The 15,655-nt window shown below is 38.0% G+C and overlaps 1 protein-coding gene across 7 annotated transcripts in view; it reads right to left on the bottom strand.

The window, feature by feature from the left end:
• The window catches only part of Bicd1 (BICD cargo adaptor 1), a 195,824-nt gene that overhangs the window by 34,056 nt on the left and 146,113 nt on the right, over window positions 1-15,655 (bottom strand). For 5 of the 7 annotated variants that reach the window (XR_013050257.1, XM_042274397.2, XM_006995907.3 and 2 more), the window contains 3 exons: window positions 14,100-15,194; window positions 12,593-12,744; window positions 10,023-10,230 (listed from right to left, as the gene is read on the bottom strand). Coding sequence is in view for 6 of the 7 variants with exons in the window: in XM_042274397.2 (XP_042130331.1) it covers window positions 10,023-10,230; window positions 12,593-12,744; window positions 14,100-15,194 (1,455 nt within the window). In the remaining variant the exon portion in view is untranslated. Of the gene's footprint in view, window positions 1-8,797; window positions 8,992-9,912; window positions 10,231-12,592; window positions 12,745-14,099; window positions 15,195-15,655 lie in introns of those variants that run through there. The other 2 variants (XM_006995906.4, XM_006995908.4) reach the window with 2 other exon arrangements.

Here is a 15,655-nt window from a genome sequence, read left to right as displayed (position 1 = left end):
CCTATTCATCACCCAGATGACATCCTGATTGCTTTATATAATGAGTACATGGTCCTATTTTTAAAACTGTTAGCTGTGGTACTGGAGAGATGGCTCAGTGGTTAAGAGCACTGGTTGCTTTTCTTGAAGACCCAGTTCGATTCCCAACACCCACAAGATGGTTCACAACTGTCTGCCCTAGTGAAGTCAAAGACTTCTTTTGGCCTCTCCATCATGCACATGGAACACAGTCATATATGCAGGCAGAACACTTAAACATATAAAATAAAACTACAGGTTAAAAACAAAAATAAAAATAAGCCTGTTATCAGAACCCAAGGCGTAGAGTCTGTTTACATCCATCAAGACCTCTGTTTTCTAATCCCTTCCAGTATTTTCAATCATTTCAACTCCTGACCAAGTTCTAACCAAATGCTCATGGCTTTGTACAATCGATTCCCTCTCTGTTCTCATTGATCTGCACTTCTGCCTACTCACTGCCTGTTTTCTCATTGCCCACACCTGCACTCCTATACTGCCCACATCTGCATCTCTACTTCCCTTCTTACTACTGCATCCTTAGTCTCTCCTTATTAAAGTCTAAGCAATACATACACACACACACACACACACACACACACACACACACACACACACACACATACATACAGGGTGTCTCTTGTGAGAAAATATCACTAATATTTCTAATTTTCTTTTTTATTATAAGAATATCTATTAACTTAATCATTATTTGTTTGCCTGCCTATCTCCCTTACCACATTTTGATTTTAATGAAAAACAACTGTGATGACTGCTTTAAATACTACTATATATCAAAAGCCAAGAAAAGTACCTGACACATACCAGATAATTTTGTTACATTTTGAAGAATGAGTGAACAAATAGATTAATAAAAGAAACATGGTTTTGGTACAAGGTTAATAACATAAGGTTTGTAACATAACAGAAAAATGGGCTAGTTGTTTGAACATAGTGAAATGTAAAAGACAATTTTTACTGTAAAAATGTGCATATGTTGACTACAGAGCTAAAGCAATGGCTGCATGTCTAAGGATAATGTGTTTTGGTGAGCTGATTTTCAAATCAGCAAAGTACAAAATATTATAGAACAAAAATCAGATTTGAGAACAACACTGTTCTCTCACATTAGCCCATAAATGCTGTCAAAGAAGCAAGAGAAACACAAGACAGAGAGAGGGAGGGACACAGCAATGACGACACTCAAAATAATGTAAAAAAGCAAAGCAGCTAAGGAAAAATTCTTCTGTGGAAAACAGCATAAACACAAAACTGCTTAGGTTATTAATTCAAGAACAGAGTAGAAAATTGCTTTTAAAGTTTGGAATTTGTTATTCATCTTGTAAAAGTATTGCAAAATCAGGTACTTAATACAAAAATGGTATCTATTACTTGTGAAATGTGTTAATTCCTTATATAGCCTGGTGGGCTGGTTTTATTTAATGATTAAATGGTAAGATAGTTGCTATTATCACTAGTTAGGCCTAACTACTAGCTAGGGCATCAATATGGAATAACTGGTAATTTATGGAGATCTACATCTGCTGTCTGATTATAAACTTCTTTCACCACAGAATCCATTTTGATTCAATCTCATCAAAATTGAGAATCACTTCTCAACTTAGCTGGTAACAGAGCATTGGGTGGGGCACATGTGAGTATGTGCCAGGAGATTCATAATATCAAGAACAAGAAGTTAAGGGGCTGGAATGAAGGGATCAGCAGTTAGTACTAGTTGCTGCTCTTGCAAGAGGATCTGGGTCTGGTTCTCAGCAATCATATGGCATCTCACAATAGTCTGTAACTAGATCCTATTCCAGGGGATCTGACACCCTCTTCTGGCTTCATGGGCACTGCATACGTATGGTGCACTTACATATATGCATGTACAACATCTATACACATAAATTAGTATAAATATCTTAAAAATTAACAGAAAGTCAACTGCCACTATGAGAAACTATGAGATTTTGGAGACTGACTCAGTAATGGCTGAACTAAAGTCACAGGCAGGGCCAGAATTCTTCCCCAAAACTTGGGGGTGGAGGGGGAATTCCTCCCAAAAGGATCAGACCCAAAACTCAAGTCCAAGTGGATCAAAGACATCAACATAAAATCAGATACACTTAACCCAAGAGAAGAGAAAGTGGGGGATAGCCTTGAACACATTGGCACAGGAGACAACTTCCTGAACAAAACACCAGTCATGCAGACTCTAAGATAAGCAAGTAATAAATGGGACCTCATGAAACTGAAAAGCTTCTGTAAGGCAAAGGACAACATCAAAAGGACAAAATGGCAGCCTACAGAATGGGAAAATATCTTCACCAACCCCACATCTGACAGAGGGGTGATTTCCAAAATATATAAAGAACTCAAGAAACTAGACATCAGCAAAGCAAATAATCTAATTTTAAAAATGGAGGTATAGAACTAAACAGAGAATTCTCAACAGAGGAATCTCAAACAGTCAAGAAGCACTTAAAAAAATGTTCAACATCCTTAGCCATCAGAGAAATGCAAATCAAAACAACTCTGAGATTCCATCTTACCTGTCAGAATGGCTAAGATCAAAAGCATAGGTGACAGCTCATGCTGGTGAGGATGTGGAATAAGGGGAATACTCTTCCATTGCAAGTGAGAGTGCAAATTTGTACAGCCACTTTGGAAATCTATATGGCTGTTTCTCAGAAAATTGGGAATCAACCTATCTCAAGACCCAGCTGTACCACTCCTGGGCATATACCCAAAGGATGCTCTACCATACTATCAGGACACCTCTTCAATTATGCTGATAGTAGCTTTATTCATAGTAGCCAGAAACTGGAAACAACCTAGATGTCCACCAACTGAGGAATAAATAAAGTGTTGTACATTTACACAATGGAGTATTACTCAGCTGTTAAAAACATTGACACCATGAAATTTGCCAGAAAATGGATGGAGCTAGAAATATTATCCCAAGTGAGGTTACCCAGACTCAGAAAGACACACATGGTATGTACTCACTTATAGGTAGATATTAGCCGTAAAGTAAAGGATGGACATGCTACAATCCAAAGATCCAAAGAAGATAAGTAACAAGAAAGGCTCAAGGGGGACACATGAATCTCACTGTGAAGGGAAAATAGAATAGACATCACAGGTGAATGGGGGTGTATCTGGATGGAGGAGGTAGGCATGGGAACAGAAGGGATTAGGTAGGGGGAGGATGGAGGGAGAGTGTCCTGGGAAAGACAACTGGAATGGGGGAATCTCTGAGATGAGCTAGAAAACTAGGGCAATGGAAACTCCCATGAATTTATGAGGATGATCCTATCTAAGACTCCTAGCAATGGCAGACATAGAGCCAATGACTGGTCCAGCTTGAGACTACCCCTGACACTGCCTGGAGGGCCAGGACCCAGAAGCTGGACAGTTCAGAGAACTAGGATAGAACCAAACATGACTGGCAAAAAAAAAAAAAAAAGTCAATGAATTGATTCCTAGTGATATTCTGCTATACTCATAAACTGCTGCCTAGCCTAATTATCAGCCGAGAGGCTTCACCCAGCAACTGATGGAAACAGATGCAGAGATCCACAGCCAAACATTAGATGGACCTCAGAGAATCCTGTGAGAAACAGGGTGGAAGGATTGTGGGAGCCAAAGGGGCCAAGGAGATCACAAGAAAACCCACAGAACCAACTAACTTGGGCTCATAGGAGATCACAGAGACAGAACCGCTAACCAGAGAACTTGCATGGCCTAGGTCACTAGGCCTTCTGCATATATATTACAATTGTGTAGCTTGTTTTTCCTGTGGGACTCCTACCAGTGGGAGCTGTCTCTGACTCTGTTATCGGCTTTTGGGACCCTTTCCCTTACTGAGTTGCCTTTTCCAGCATTAATAGGAGAGGCGGTGCCTAGTCTTACTGCGACTTGATATGCCATGGCTCGCTGATATACATGGGAGGCCGGCCCTTTCCTGAAGAGGAAGGGATTGGGGGTTTGGGGGAGAGGAGAGGTAGGGGGAGGGACTAGGAAGAGAGGAGGAAGGGAGGGGAAACTGTGATGGGGCTGGAAAAAAATTAATTAACAATAAAAAAGAAGGTGGGATTGTATGCTGACCATCTCATAAAAATGAACTTATTAAGTATGTTTTTTATGTGTTTATTATAGAAGGCAAAAACATTTCATGTTCTCTATCTTAAATTTTTAAGTGAGCTCTATCTGTCAATTTCTCAACCTAAGGATAAAAAAGTATTAATTTCACTTTATATAATTATATAAATATAATTTTATTTATATAATTACATCAAGAATCCTCAACAGAAAAATAAACATCTTTATTTGTTTATTAAAATAAAATATGTTATACATGTATTTTACAAAATGATTATCAAAAAATTCTAAAATAGGGAACTTCCCCTTAAAAATGATTAATATATATTGTTATCTGTCAGAAATTTTTATAATAGTCAATAATTTATACTAAAGCCATAAATAAAACTAAATAAATATGACTCAAATAATATTTCATATTAATAAAATTAATACATATTGTCAATAAAGTAGATATTTCTAGAAACTATGCTTGGTGTGTATGATTAATCAATTTCTATAGTAATTTCACTACTAGAACCTTTTAAAAAATAGTCATCTGATAAGAATTTATTAAAGTTTAAACTGGTTGATTTTGGGGATAGGTAGATGGCTGATCTACCATAGGACCAGGTTTTGATCCCCTGTATCCACCTGGCAGCTCACAATTATCTGTAACTCTAGTAACAGGGAAGATGAACCCCTCTTCTAGCTTCAAGGCCTATATTAGGTATGCATGTAGACATATATGTAGGTGGAACACTCATATACATAAATAAGAAATTATTAATAAATATACAAGTAAATTGGTTGGTTTCATGATATGTAATAGAAATTATTCCTCAGGCTATAACAATTTACTTTCTTTCCTCTACCATTATTTTAACTACAAATAAATGGCTAGAAATACAAAGTTGATCAACAAGCTAAGTTTTCATGAAAGCAACTTTTAGATCTATTGATAATTCTGAATTCCATAGTATTTATAGCTTTCATCTTGTATATAGTACTCATATCTAAATATTTTTTCTGGTTTCTCAAAACTAAAGAATTTAAGACAATGTGGTACTTTCACCCATGTATGCTAAGTATCTTAAGGCTGAAGGTATTATAGAGTATGTAAAGAATTAGAAATATTTAGAATGTGTGGAAAGTTTCATAGGCCAGATAGGATAATAATACAACTTTTCTAAAGCAACACCAAAACAGAGCAAAAACCATAAAGATATTCAACCTTTAACCTATCATCTTACTTCTGAGCCCAAGACCAAAAGGATGAGAAGTTGAAAATATGAAGCTATGCCAAGCAGGATCCTATATACACAAAATAATGGATAAGAGTGGAAAGAATAATTGATGTGACGATAGAATATGAAATAAAAATAAAATACAAAGGAATACTGACATGGCTTAGTGGTTAAAAGTTCATACTGTTCTTTTAGAGTACCTAAGCTCTGTTCCCAGCATCCTTGTTGGGAGGCTCACAACCATCAGAAACTCTAGCTCCAGGGGATCCAATGCCCTCTTCTGACCTCCAAGGGCACCTACACCCTTGTTCATACATATAGATACACATAATTTTAAAATAATAAAAATAAATTTTGACAGAAACAATAATTACTCGTGGATATCTCATTTGTTTCCCCTTCCCAAGGCAATCCATGCATCCCTCTTAGGGTCCTCCTTGTTTCCTAGCTTCTCTAGAGCTGTGGGTTATAGTCTGATTATCCTTTGCTTTACATCTAGTATCTACTTATGAGTGAGTACATACCATGTTTGTCTTTCTGAGTCTGGGTTACCTCACTCAGGATGAAATTTTTCTAGTTCCATCTATTTGCCTGCAAATTTCATTATGCCATTGTTTTTACTGCTGAGTAGTACTCCATTGTATAAATGTACCACATTTTCTTTATCCATTCTTTGGTTGAGGGGCATCTAGGTTGTTTTCAGGTTCTGGCTATTTTGAATAATGCTGCCATGAACATAGCTGAGCAAGTGTCCTTGTGGTATGATTGGGCATCTCTTGGGTATATGCCCAAGAGTGATATCATTGGCTCTTGAGGTACATTGATTCCCAATTTTCTGAGAAGTCACCATACTGATTTCCAAAGTGGCTGTACAAGTTTGCACTCCTACCAACAGTGGAGGAGTGTTCCCCAAGGTCCAGGAGTCTAGTCCAAGAGAGGGAAGGAGGATTATATGAGCAAGGGGAGTCAAGAGCATGATGGAAAAATCTACAGAGACAACTGAACCAAGCTTGTAGGAACTAATGAACTTTAGATCAACAGCTGTGGAACCTGCATGGGACCGGACTAGCCCTCTGTATACAGGAGACTGTTGTGTAGCTTGGTCTGTTTGAAGGACCCCTGGCAGTGGGGTCAGGATCTATCCCTGGTGTATGAGCTGGCTTTCTGGAGCCCATTACATATGGTGGAACGCCTTGCTCACCCTTGCAAGGGGGAGGGGCTTGGTCCTGCCTCAACTGAATGTACCAGGATTTGCTGACTCCTCATGGGAGGTCTTACCCTTTAGGAGGAGGGGAGGAGGGATGGGCCAGGGTGGGGGAGGCTGAGGGGAAGTGGGAAGAGGGGTGAGAGGGGCAATATGTGGTTGGTATGTAAAATTAATTTAAAAAATTTATTAAAAAAGATACAATAATTAATCTTAAAAGTAAAACTAAGTAGCAACATGAAAAAGTTTATGACATGATATTAATAGTGTCTACAATGTAATGATAATGATGTAAATACATATTCATGGACATAAGGACCAAATAGTCATACAATGATGAAAATAGTTACTGCTAATATTCATTAATTTTTAATCTTATTAATATGTTACTTTATATTTAAATACAAATGAATTACTTATTAATTATACCAGCTATTTTCTAAGAAGGCAGTACTACTAAATCCATTTGAAAAGTTAGAAAGATTTTTAATGAGTTTTACCTATATTAGGTACCCTGAAAAGTCATCACCACTTTGGTGGCTCACAAAATACTTTAGGTGCTTTCTTTTTTTTTTCTTCAGGTACTTTCTTAACTAGTATAAAACAATAGGAAGTAGGTTATGAAAGCAAAAAGGCTCAGCAGATTAATTACTTCTATGTGTGTATCTATACATGTGAATATATGTATGTTTGTGCATAGATGTATATAAGTGTATATGTATGTATGTGTGTATAGACGTGCATGTGTGCATAGGTGTATATATGCATGTAAAATATGTCTGAGTGCATGAATTCTAGCTATTATACCATTTAAATCATTAGTATTACAGATTCTTTCAAAAATTCTTAGAACAGTAAACATGTGCTGTATATTATAAGATCACATTTTAAGAAATTTTTGTATTGTTTATTAATTTTATTTTCATGTATGTTTTGCCTGTATATATGTATGTGAACCATGTGTATGCTTGGTGTCCATGGAGGTCAGAAGATGGTGTCTAATCCCCTGGATCTAGAGTTACAGATGGTTATAAACCACCAACTATGTGGGTACTGGAAAACAAACCCAGGTTCGTGCAAGACCAACATGAGCTCTTAACCACTAAGGCATCTCTGCAGCTTTCTAGACCACATATTCTGATCCCAATCACTATGCTAATAGCATAAATCAGAGAAGAATATAGAGATTCAAAGGCTGGGGTTCCCAAAAAGTAATTAAGATGAATTTGAAGTTTAAATTTTCAAAAAAAAAATTGGCAAATGTGGCACTCTCAGAGACTAGGTGGAAGAAAGAAGATACAGGAAAAAGTACAGAGAGCTGGGTACAATCAATAGGGAGTGGTAGGGACTATGGGAAAGTATAGAGTCTACCCCATCTAACAGCACAGCTGGCAATTGTGAATACAGACCCAGCCTAGAGCTGCTACATATCCCAAAATCTTTCAAAAGGCCAAAACCACTGACATTCGTGTGAAATTCCTGGTCTTGTAACTGCTAGCAAATATTTTAGCTCATTTTAATTTTATATTTCCTGCAACAGACAGGCAATGGCTGTCCTTGTAGTTATTTTGTTTCATGGACTTATTTTCTACCTCTGATCTGTGCAGGGACTTCACAAGGGATAGTCTATATTTACAAGGGATAGTCCATATGAAGCATAAACCACACTTTTATTTAGACCTTTATGTAGGGAAAAAAAAAAAGAAAAGGTACAAAACAATAAAGCTAAAGTAAACTGTGGAGCACTTGAAAGTATCAAGTGTCACTATGAGAATAAACCTGAATGTTCCCAAGGAGCAGAGCTGTCAGAGATATGGACATTCTGAGTCACTACAAAAAGAAATTATCCTTAAAACTGTGTTATAAATATGGCACCCTTTGCTGAAATTACACTGACATTGTTCAGAGAAAACAAAAACTAACCACGACGGGACAGCTATAAACTACAGAACTGTAGACGGGATGCACACATGTCCTGTGTTGTACCTGCTGCTCACTTCGCTTTGCCTATCCCATTCTTCCAACCCTCCTTCTCTTTCCTAGGCTAACGGAAAAAAATTACTGGAGAATGCCTGGTATCTGGCTGTGGAAAGAGAAAACAGGATGCTAACTGTAAATGAGCTTTCACTTCAGTGATGGAAGTCCCATGTCGTCACAGTTCAACTTGCAAGGTGGGCTGAGTAAGAGGAAAGCTGTCTACTTAACTGTCATTTGCATCACATGCACCCAAGGAAAAAGTGTTTACCTGGTGGAGCCACGGTTAACCTTTTTTCCTTGCTGAGCCGATGCCCTTGGATGAGTTCACTCATGGAAGGGGAACCCTTCAGAAGAAATGATTCTGTGGAGGTGGGATCAGGGGGAACTCTTAATAAATTCTGTAGGTAGGAAGCCCCTGAAGTCCTGGGACGGCTCTGATCACAAAGGGAAGGTGAAAATTGTCTTGCAGGAGATCCAAGAAAAATACATATAGGAAACAAAAAAGTTTTACTTTAATTACCTTTCAACACCTCACCAGTGACAACATCATTCATATTGGCATTTAATTATCTTTTAAATATGAAAGTCAAGATTGTTTTGTAATTCTTTAGTTTCCATATCAGGATACAACCCTTTTTGAAATCTACTCTGAATACTGGAATAGAAATTAATTATAGTTAGACAGTTTGAACTACAAATAGAAAATATATGTATTATTTTTGATTCTTAAACAAAAGCTCCTCAAACAAAAAAACTTTAACTATATTAACTGAAAACAGGGCAAGTAACTCAACAACCAGAATTTGGTAAAAAGTTACAAAATCAAGTCACTAAAATCCTTAAAAGTGGTTTCTCAGCAATATTAACATGACTAATAAAAAAGTCACAAAAACTTGCTTTTAAGAAAATGATTATACATATTCTATTCCATTTTTATCAAATATAGCAATGACCTTTCAATTAGTCATCAGTTTTAGTCTTATGGACAAGTGTTTCTCTTAGAGAACAAATTCATATCTTTGCCCTATGACAGAAAAAATGACAAACATCATAATTTCCAGAGACATGGCATTTAAAATTATAGCCCATGTTCACAGAGCTTCACTTTTTTATCTACCCGTTTTTAGATTGGAGGGTAGGGAGAGACATTTATGTACACAAACAGCAGCAAAAAACATTAACAGACACTTGAAAATCATGTTATGGTTAATCAATATGTGTGGATGGGGTGGCAGAAAAACCAGCATTAGCGAGACTGATTAGCAGTTTTCACGTTTTTCTTTTCCTTCCCTCTCTCCATCCTACTCAACAAAGCACACAATTTTTTGCAGTCAACTAAAACCTGTCCACTGTACCACACTATGACAATAGCTGCATGCATACCTTTTCCTCTGAGTGCCACTGCTGACCCGAATGGTGGGTGTCTGTGGGCCCTGACTATGCAGGAGGTAAGTGTCTATGGTAGGTACAGCTGCTGGCGCCTCCCCACTTACTTTAGGGCTGCCGATCTTGCTCTTTCCAAGTTTGCCTTTGCTGCGTCGGGACTGCTCATGGTCAAACTCTAAGTCCTCCAGCCGCTGTGTCAGGGCGAGCTTTTGTTGGATAGCCATTCTCAATAAAGTGTTTAGAGTCTTCTTCTCATCTTCTGCAGCTGCTAACTGTCTCTGCATCTCATCCAACTGTGTGACGTATTCATCACATCTGGAACCCAAGCAAAAAAGGGTGAGGAAGCAATCCTGGTGAAGATAAACTGTAACTTAATTAGAAAGGTATTCCTCTTACCCTTAGCCCAGATATTGATGTCTACTCTAGTATCAAAACCTTTATTATTTAATACTGTTAGAATGGTTATATACCAACATTATATTATATTATTATATTTAATAATATAATTTAAGCTTCATCAGTGGCATATACATACAAGGGAAACAGTAATCTATAGGGCTTGGTACTAGTGATTTCAGGCATCCACTGGGGGTCTTGAGATATATTCCCCCATAGATAAAGAGAACTAGTATAATAAATTTGACTGAAATTTAGAGCATTGATCTTCCTAGCAATAGAATGAAGATACTCTATAATAATATGCTGCAGGATATTTGTTTACACTGTGTGAAGATGTGTCTATGTCTGCCTCATCTACCAGCACCTAATTGGTTTAATAAAGAGCTGAATGGTCAGTAGCTACAGGAGAGAATAGGCAGCACTTCCAGGCAGAGAGAGGAGCTCAGGGTTAGAATCTGATGCAGCAGCAGATTCCAGCAAGACATGGAGGGAGCTGGACATACAGAATGGAGGAAAGGTAAAAAAGTCACGTGGCATAATGTAGATTATTAGAAGCAGGTTAATTTAAGCTTTAAGAGCTATTTGGGAACAAACCTAAGCTAAAGGCCAATCTTTCATAATTAATAATAAGTCTCCATGTCATTATTTTGGGGCTGGGGGTACAAAGAAAGACTAGCTATAATAGTCAATAGACAATAGGAAACAGTAGACCATGTTCAGTAATTGGTGGTTCAGCCTCACAATGGAATCCATAAGGGGACATTCTAAATAAGCAGCATAAACCTCAGTGATAGCTATTATGGAAGCTGCTTTGTGGTGATAATACAATTTCACATGCTCTTCTCCACTACTTTAGGTATATTACAATTGCTGTCTCTATTGTATAACACTGTATCCTTTGCAAAAAGTTTGTAATGTTATATTCACAGTAGACAAAAGAATAATAGTATTAATAAAAAGAACATTTCTTCCTTTATCTGTATTTACAGACTACTTTAGATTACAGCAGACACTGCTTTCAATATGGCAGATTTTTCCCAAATTAAAAAAATCCAAGTTTCAATGAGTTTTTAGCCAAATAAAGTCATGAGTTGTCAAAAAAAGAGATTTTTAAAAGTTTGATTCAGGTACAGCAGGCTATTGGAAACATCTTCATCCCACTTCATATTTATACTGAAGCACAAAGACAAGGTCTGTGCTATTTCCCCACTGAAGTCAAAACCTGATTCCCTCCACATACATTTGGAAAAAGTGGGGTGAGAAGAAAACTCACATGGATTTTTGCTAAGTTTAAGATAATTAGTGCCGGGCGGTGGTGGCGCACGCCTTTAATCCCAGCACTCGGGAGGCAGAGACAGGCGGATCTCTGTGAGTTCGAGGCCAGCCTGGGCTACCAAGTGAGTTCCAGGAAAGGCGCAAAGCTACACAGGGAAACCCTGTCTCGAAAAACCAAAAAAATAAAAAAATAAAAAATAAAAAATAAAAAAAAAATAAATAAATAAAAAAAAAAGATAATTAGTAACAATTATTCTTCATGTATTAGCAGATAGCTAATGAGCTCAGAGAATTATTCAAAATATATTGTACAAACTAAAATTAGCACAGTTTGATATACTATACAGAAAAACAAACAAACAAACCAGGAACTATGGTTAAAATATATTAAGTCCAGGGGGTAACCTTTAAAGTCAAGACTATGGGGCTACATAGATCATGAGAAAAATCACAGCTTATTGGAAAAAAATGAAATGAATTCCAGGACCTTGGATTAATTCTTTTTGGTATCTTGAAATTACTACACCTGAAAGAAACAAATGTCTGTGAAAATGGACTGCAAGGAGGTAATAATTAAAATATGAGCCAAATTGAGCATTTAAATACCCTTTAAATTTTTAAAATTTCTTTCTCAAAGAGGAAATATATCTTCTCTTAATTCTGAAGGTAATCCTGATAAGGTGACCTTGTCTCCCTTTCCATTCTTTGTCCTGCCCCCATAGTTATCAGAAATACACACATTCTAAATGCCACTGAATTTTGTGAGAAATCCAGAAGCCAGTTCCTGCCAGATTCCTTGCAGCCATGTAGTCTAAGGTTTCTCTTTACCATCTCCATGAGATTCAGTCACATGTAACGTTGAGCTCTAGAAACACATTTCTAATCTTAGATTTGTCAGAGTAGTATCTCATCATTTTCTTCATTAAAACCAAATACAATCATTCATGAATATTGACAGTGTTCTTCCCATGAGAAACACTCAATTTTAGGGAGAAAAAGTTACCTTGTTGCAAACATTGCTCTTAGAGATGAGAAGGTTGCAGCATCTTCTTTCAAAGCCTTCAGTTCGTTCCTTAGTTTTGTCATCGTTTCAGTCACCATTGCCTTCTCATTTTCATATTTGTTCTTCAGATTAGCTAGAGCCACTTCCGCTGTCTGAGGCATAAAATCACAGTGCTTACCAACTCACACCAGGAAAACCTGTCCACACATTTCTTTATGCCAAACCTATTCTTTGCTCTTGAAAATGGAAATAGAAATAGATTAGGTTGGACTTTTGCAAAAGCAAATGTATTATGTATGTATTGAACAGAGATGTATCTTTTACTCTCTTTTCTGCTAAACAGTATTATTTTCCAGTCTATACATCAGGACACCCACACCCAGGTAAAACTCAACAAAAAACAAATCAGTCATGTTGAAACATCCTACTTATTCTAGAGGGATATGGCCTATATTTAAGAAAATTCCCTAATGCTTCAGTTCTGACACAAGTAAACTAACAATTAACTATACATATAAAGTTCATATTTGTGGTCAGTGATATAGCTAGGCTTTAGGATTTGGAGGTGTTCTCTCTCTTTCTTCCTCTCTCTCTCCCCCCTCTCTCACACTCATAGTTCCAAACTATTTCATTTGTTGGTAAAGTCTGCTTCTGTTTACTCATATCCCCACAGCTGTGTTGTCCTTCATCTTTGATGCCATTATTTGATCATTTGGTTACTAAGTCTTATTTGTTTAAGCCTGAAATAAAAGACAAGACACCAAGTTTCCATCCTGTGACAGCCCTAGAAATTGAGTCTTAGAGTTGAATCTCCATCTCTAAAGTTGGGTCTAGCTATTGCCTGTCAGACCTCTTTCATCATGTCTGTGCCAACCTCCCAATCTCCCTGGTTGGCATAAGCTACTAGGCAAGCCTGTCCCATGATCCTCCATGGGCTGTTTCTATATTTCCTGGCCACCAAGCTTCTGCTTATCACTGCCTGGATCTTGGATTTATCTGCAGCTGGATCTCTGTACTTTACCTTCCTCACCATCTGTACTGCCTAGCTATGCACAATTGCTCTTCTCTTCTATTCACTTCAAACTGCGGTTTTATTTTATTTTTATCTATCTATCTACCTATTTTATTAGAGAGAGAGAGAGAGAGAGAGAGAGAGAGAGAGAGAGAGAGAGAGAAAGAAAGAGGATGAGTATCATGGCCCATCTGTGACAGACAGAACAACTGTGGGATTTGGTCCTTTTCTTCCACCATATGGGTTCTGAGGATTGAACTCAGGTCATTAGGCTTGGCAGCAAGCACCCTTATTACTAAGCCATCTCACTGATCCCTTACACACTTTAGAACTAAGACTACATTCTGATTTGGCATTGGGATGTACTTTGTTTTATTGCTCTATTGGCCAGGAATTTGAACACTTATCTTGGCACTACAGATTCAACAAAATTAAGGGAATAAATTGGTTAAGAAAGCTTTTACTAGTATGCTTTCATCAGCAAAAGTGTATTACCTGCTTATTGGCTTTCAACACCGCCCTCAGTGTGGCAATCTGCTCCCGTTTGGTACTCAGCAAGGACTTCAGCTTGAGAATCTCTTCCATTAAGGCTTCTTTGTCCTTATCAATCATGGGAGCCAACTCTCGGGCTGCTGCTCTTTGACGAGACAGCTGTAAGGATCTGTCCACTGCTTTCTGCAGATGCTTGATTTGGTCCCGGATTATGGCATTGAGGTTGTAGATATTCATTGGCTCTTTGCGGATATCACTTGTATCCAAAACTGGAGATGATGGTGGGGCAGTAATAACAGGAGAGATTGTGGGAGTCTTAGTTGGACTCGGCTCTTTAATAGTCTCTGTGTTTTCTTTTGAAACTGGTTCAGATGATGTCCTTGATTCTACTGGGGATGACATACCCCTCCTGGATAATCTTGGAGACAAAAGTCCCCTGGGATCTTCAGGCCCCTTGAGGCTGCCACTGCGGGTAACTCTGCTTTGTCTGTAGTAGTCCAACATGACCCTGTTGGGAGTTTCATTATTACATAGACACACATGGTGGTAAAGCTGTGCTAGTTCCTCACTAAAGGTCACCAATTCATCCTGGGCTGTATTGAGGGTGTTATGATTTTCATTGGCTATGCCAGTCATCTTTTGCAACTCCTTCTCCATGTGAGCCATCTTCTCACCACTCTCCTTAGATGTCTTCTCAAGGTTTGTCACTTGCTCATCATACATTTGGATCTTACTCTCATATTTTGTCTTTTCTTCTGTATAATTTTCTATAGATTTATTATATTTCTCCTTTAAGGCCTTAATTTCTGCTTTCAAATCAATGACCTCAGTGACAGCCACTCTATATTTGCACTCAAGGATCTCTAAGCCATTGATGTCTACCTCATAGTCATGGGCCTCCTCCGATGAGTTGCGGCCCCTCTGACAATCTAGCTCAGCCTTGAGTTCCTTGCTGTTCTGCAGGCCCCTCATGGCATTGACATGCTCTGTGAGCCGGTGCACTCGCTCATGCTGCTCGGTCAGTGCCCCCTTGGTGTGTTCTAGCTGGGTTTGTGACTCCTGGAGGTTGGCCAGAAGAATGGCTTTTTCTCGCTCCACCTGCAATGGCAGAAGACAATGTCTGAATAACTCCAGTGCAAAGCCAATAATGAACTCAATGCAGGTGGACAGACATGTATACATTTAAAATGCCCATATCAGAGCCAACACTCACATTATGTCAAATTAAATTCAAATATTTTCTTATTTTAGATTCTGGTAAGTTTAACCTAAAAATACCTAATTTATAACATGGGATTTGATGTAAGCCAAGCTATGGTGGTATTTTATTTGTACTGAAATGTGATTTTACTTGTATGTTAATAAATAAAGTTGCCCGGGGTCAGAGCTATTAGAGCCATAGCAAGAGCGTGGCGGTGGTGGCACATGCCTTTAATCCCAGCACTTGGTAGGCAGAGCTAGGTAGATCTCTGTGTGTTCAAGGATACAGCCAGCATTGGAGACACATGCCTTTAATCTCAATACCAACCATAGAAGACCTGGAAGTCTCTACAGACAGG

This window comes from Peromyscus maniculatus, chromosome 3, assembly GCF_049852395.1.
Source record: "Peromyscus maniculatus bairdii isolate BWxNUB_F1_BW_parent chromosome 3, HU_Pman_BW_mat_3.1, whole genome shotgun sequence".
In the NCBI taxonomy this organism is placed as follows: domain Eukaryota; kingdom Metazoa; phylum Chordata; class Mammalia; order Rodentia; family Cricetidae; genus Peromyscus; species Peromyscus maniculatus.
The sequence above is the reverse complement of the archived record's forward strand: the minus strand, read 5'-3'. Positions and strand labels throughout refer to the sequence as shown.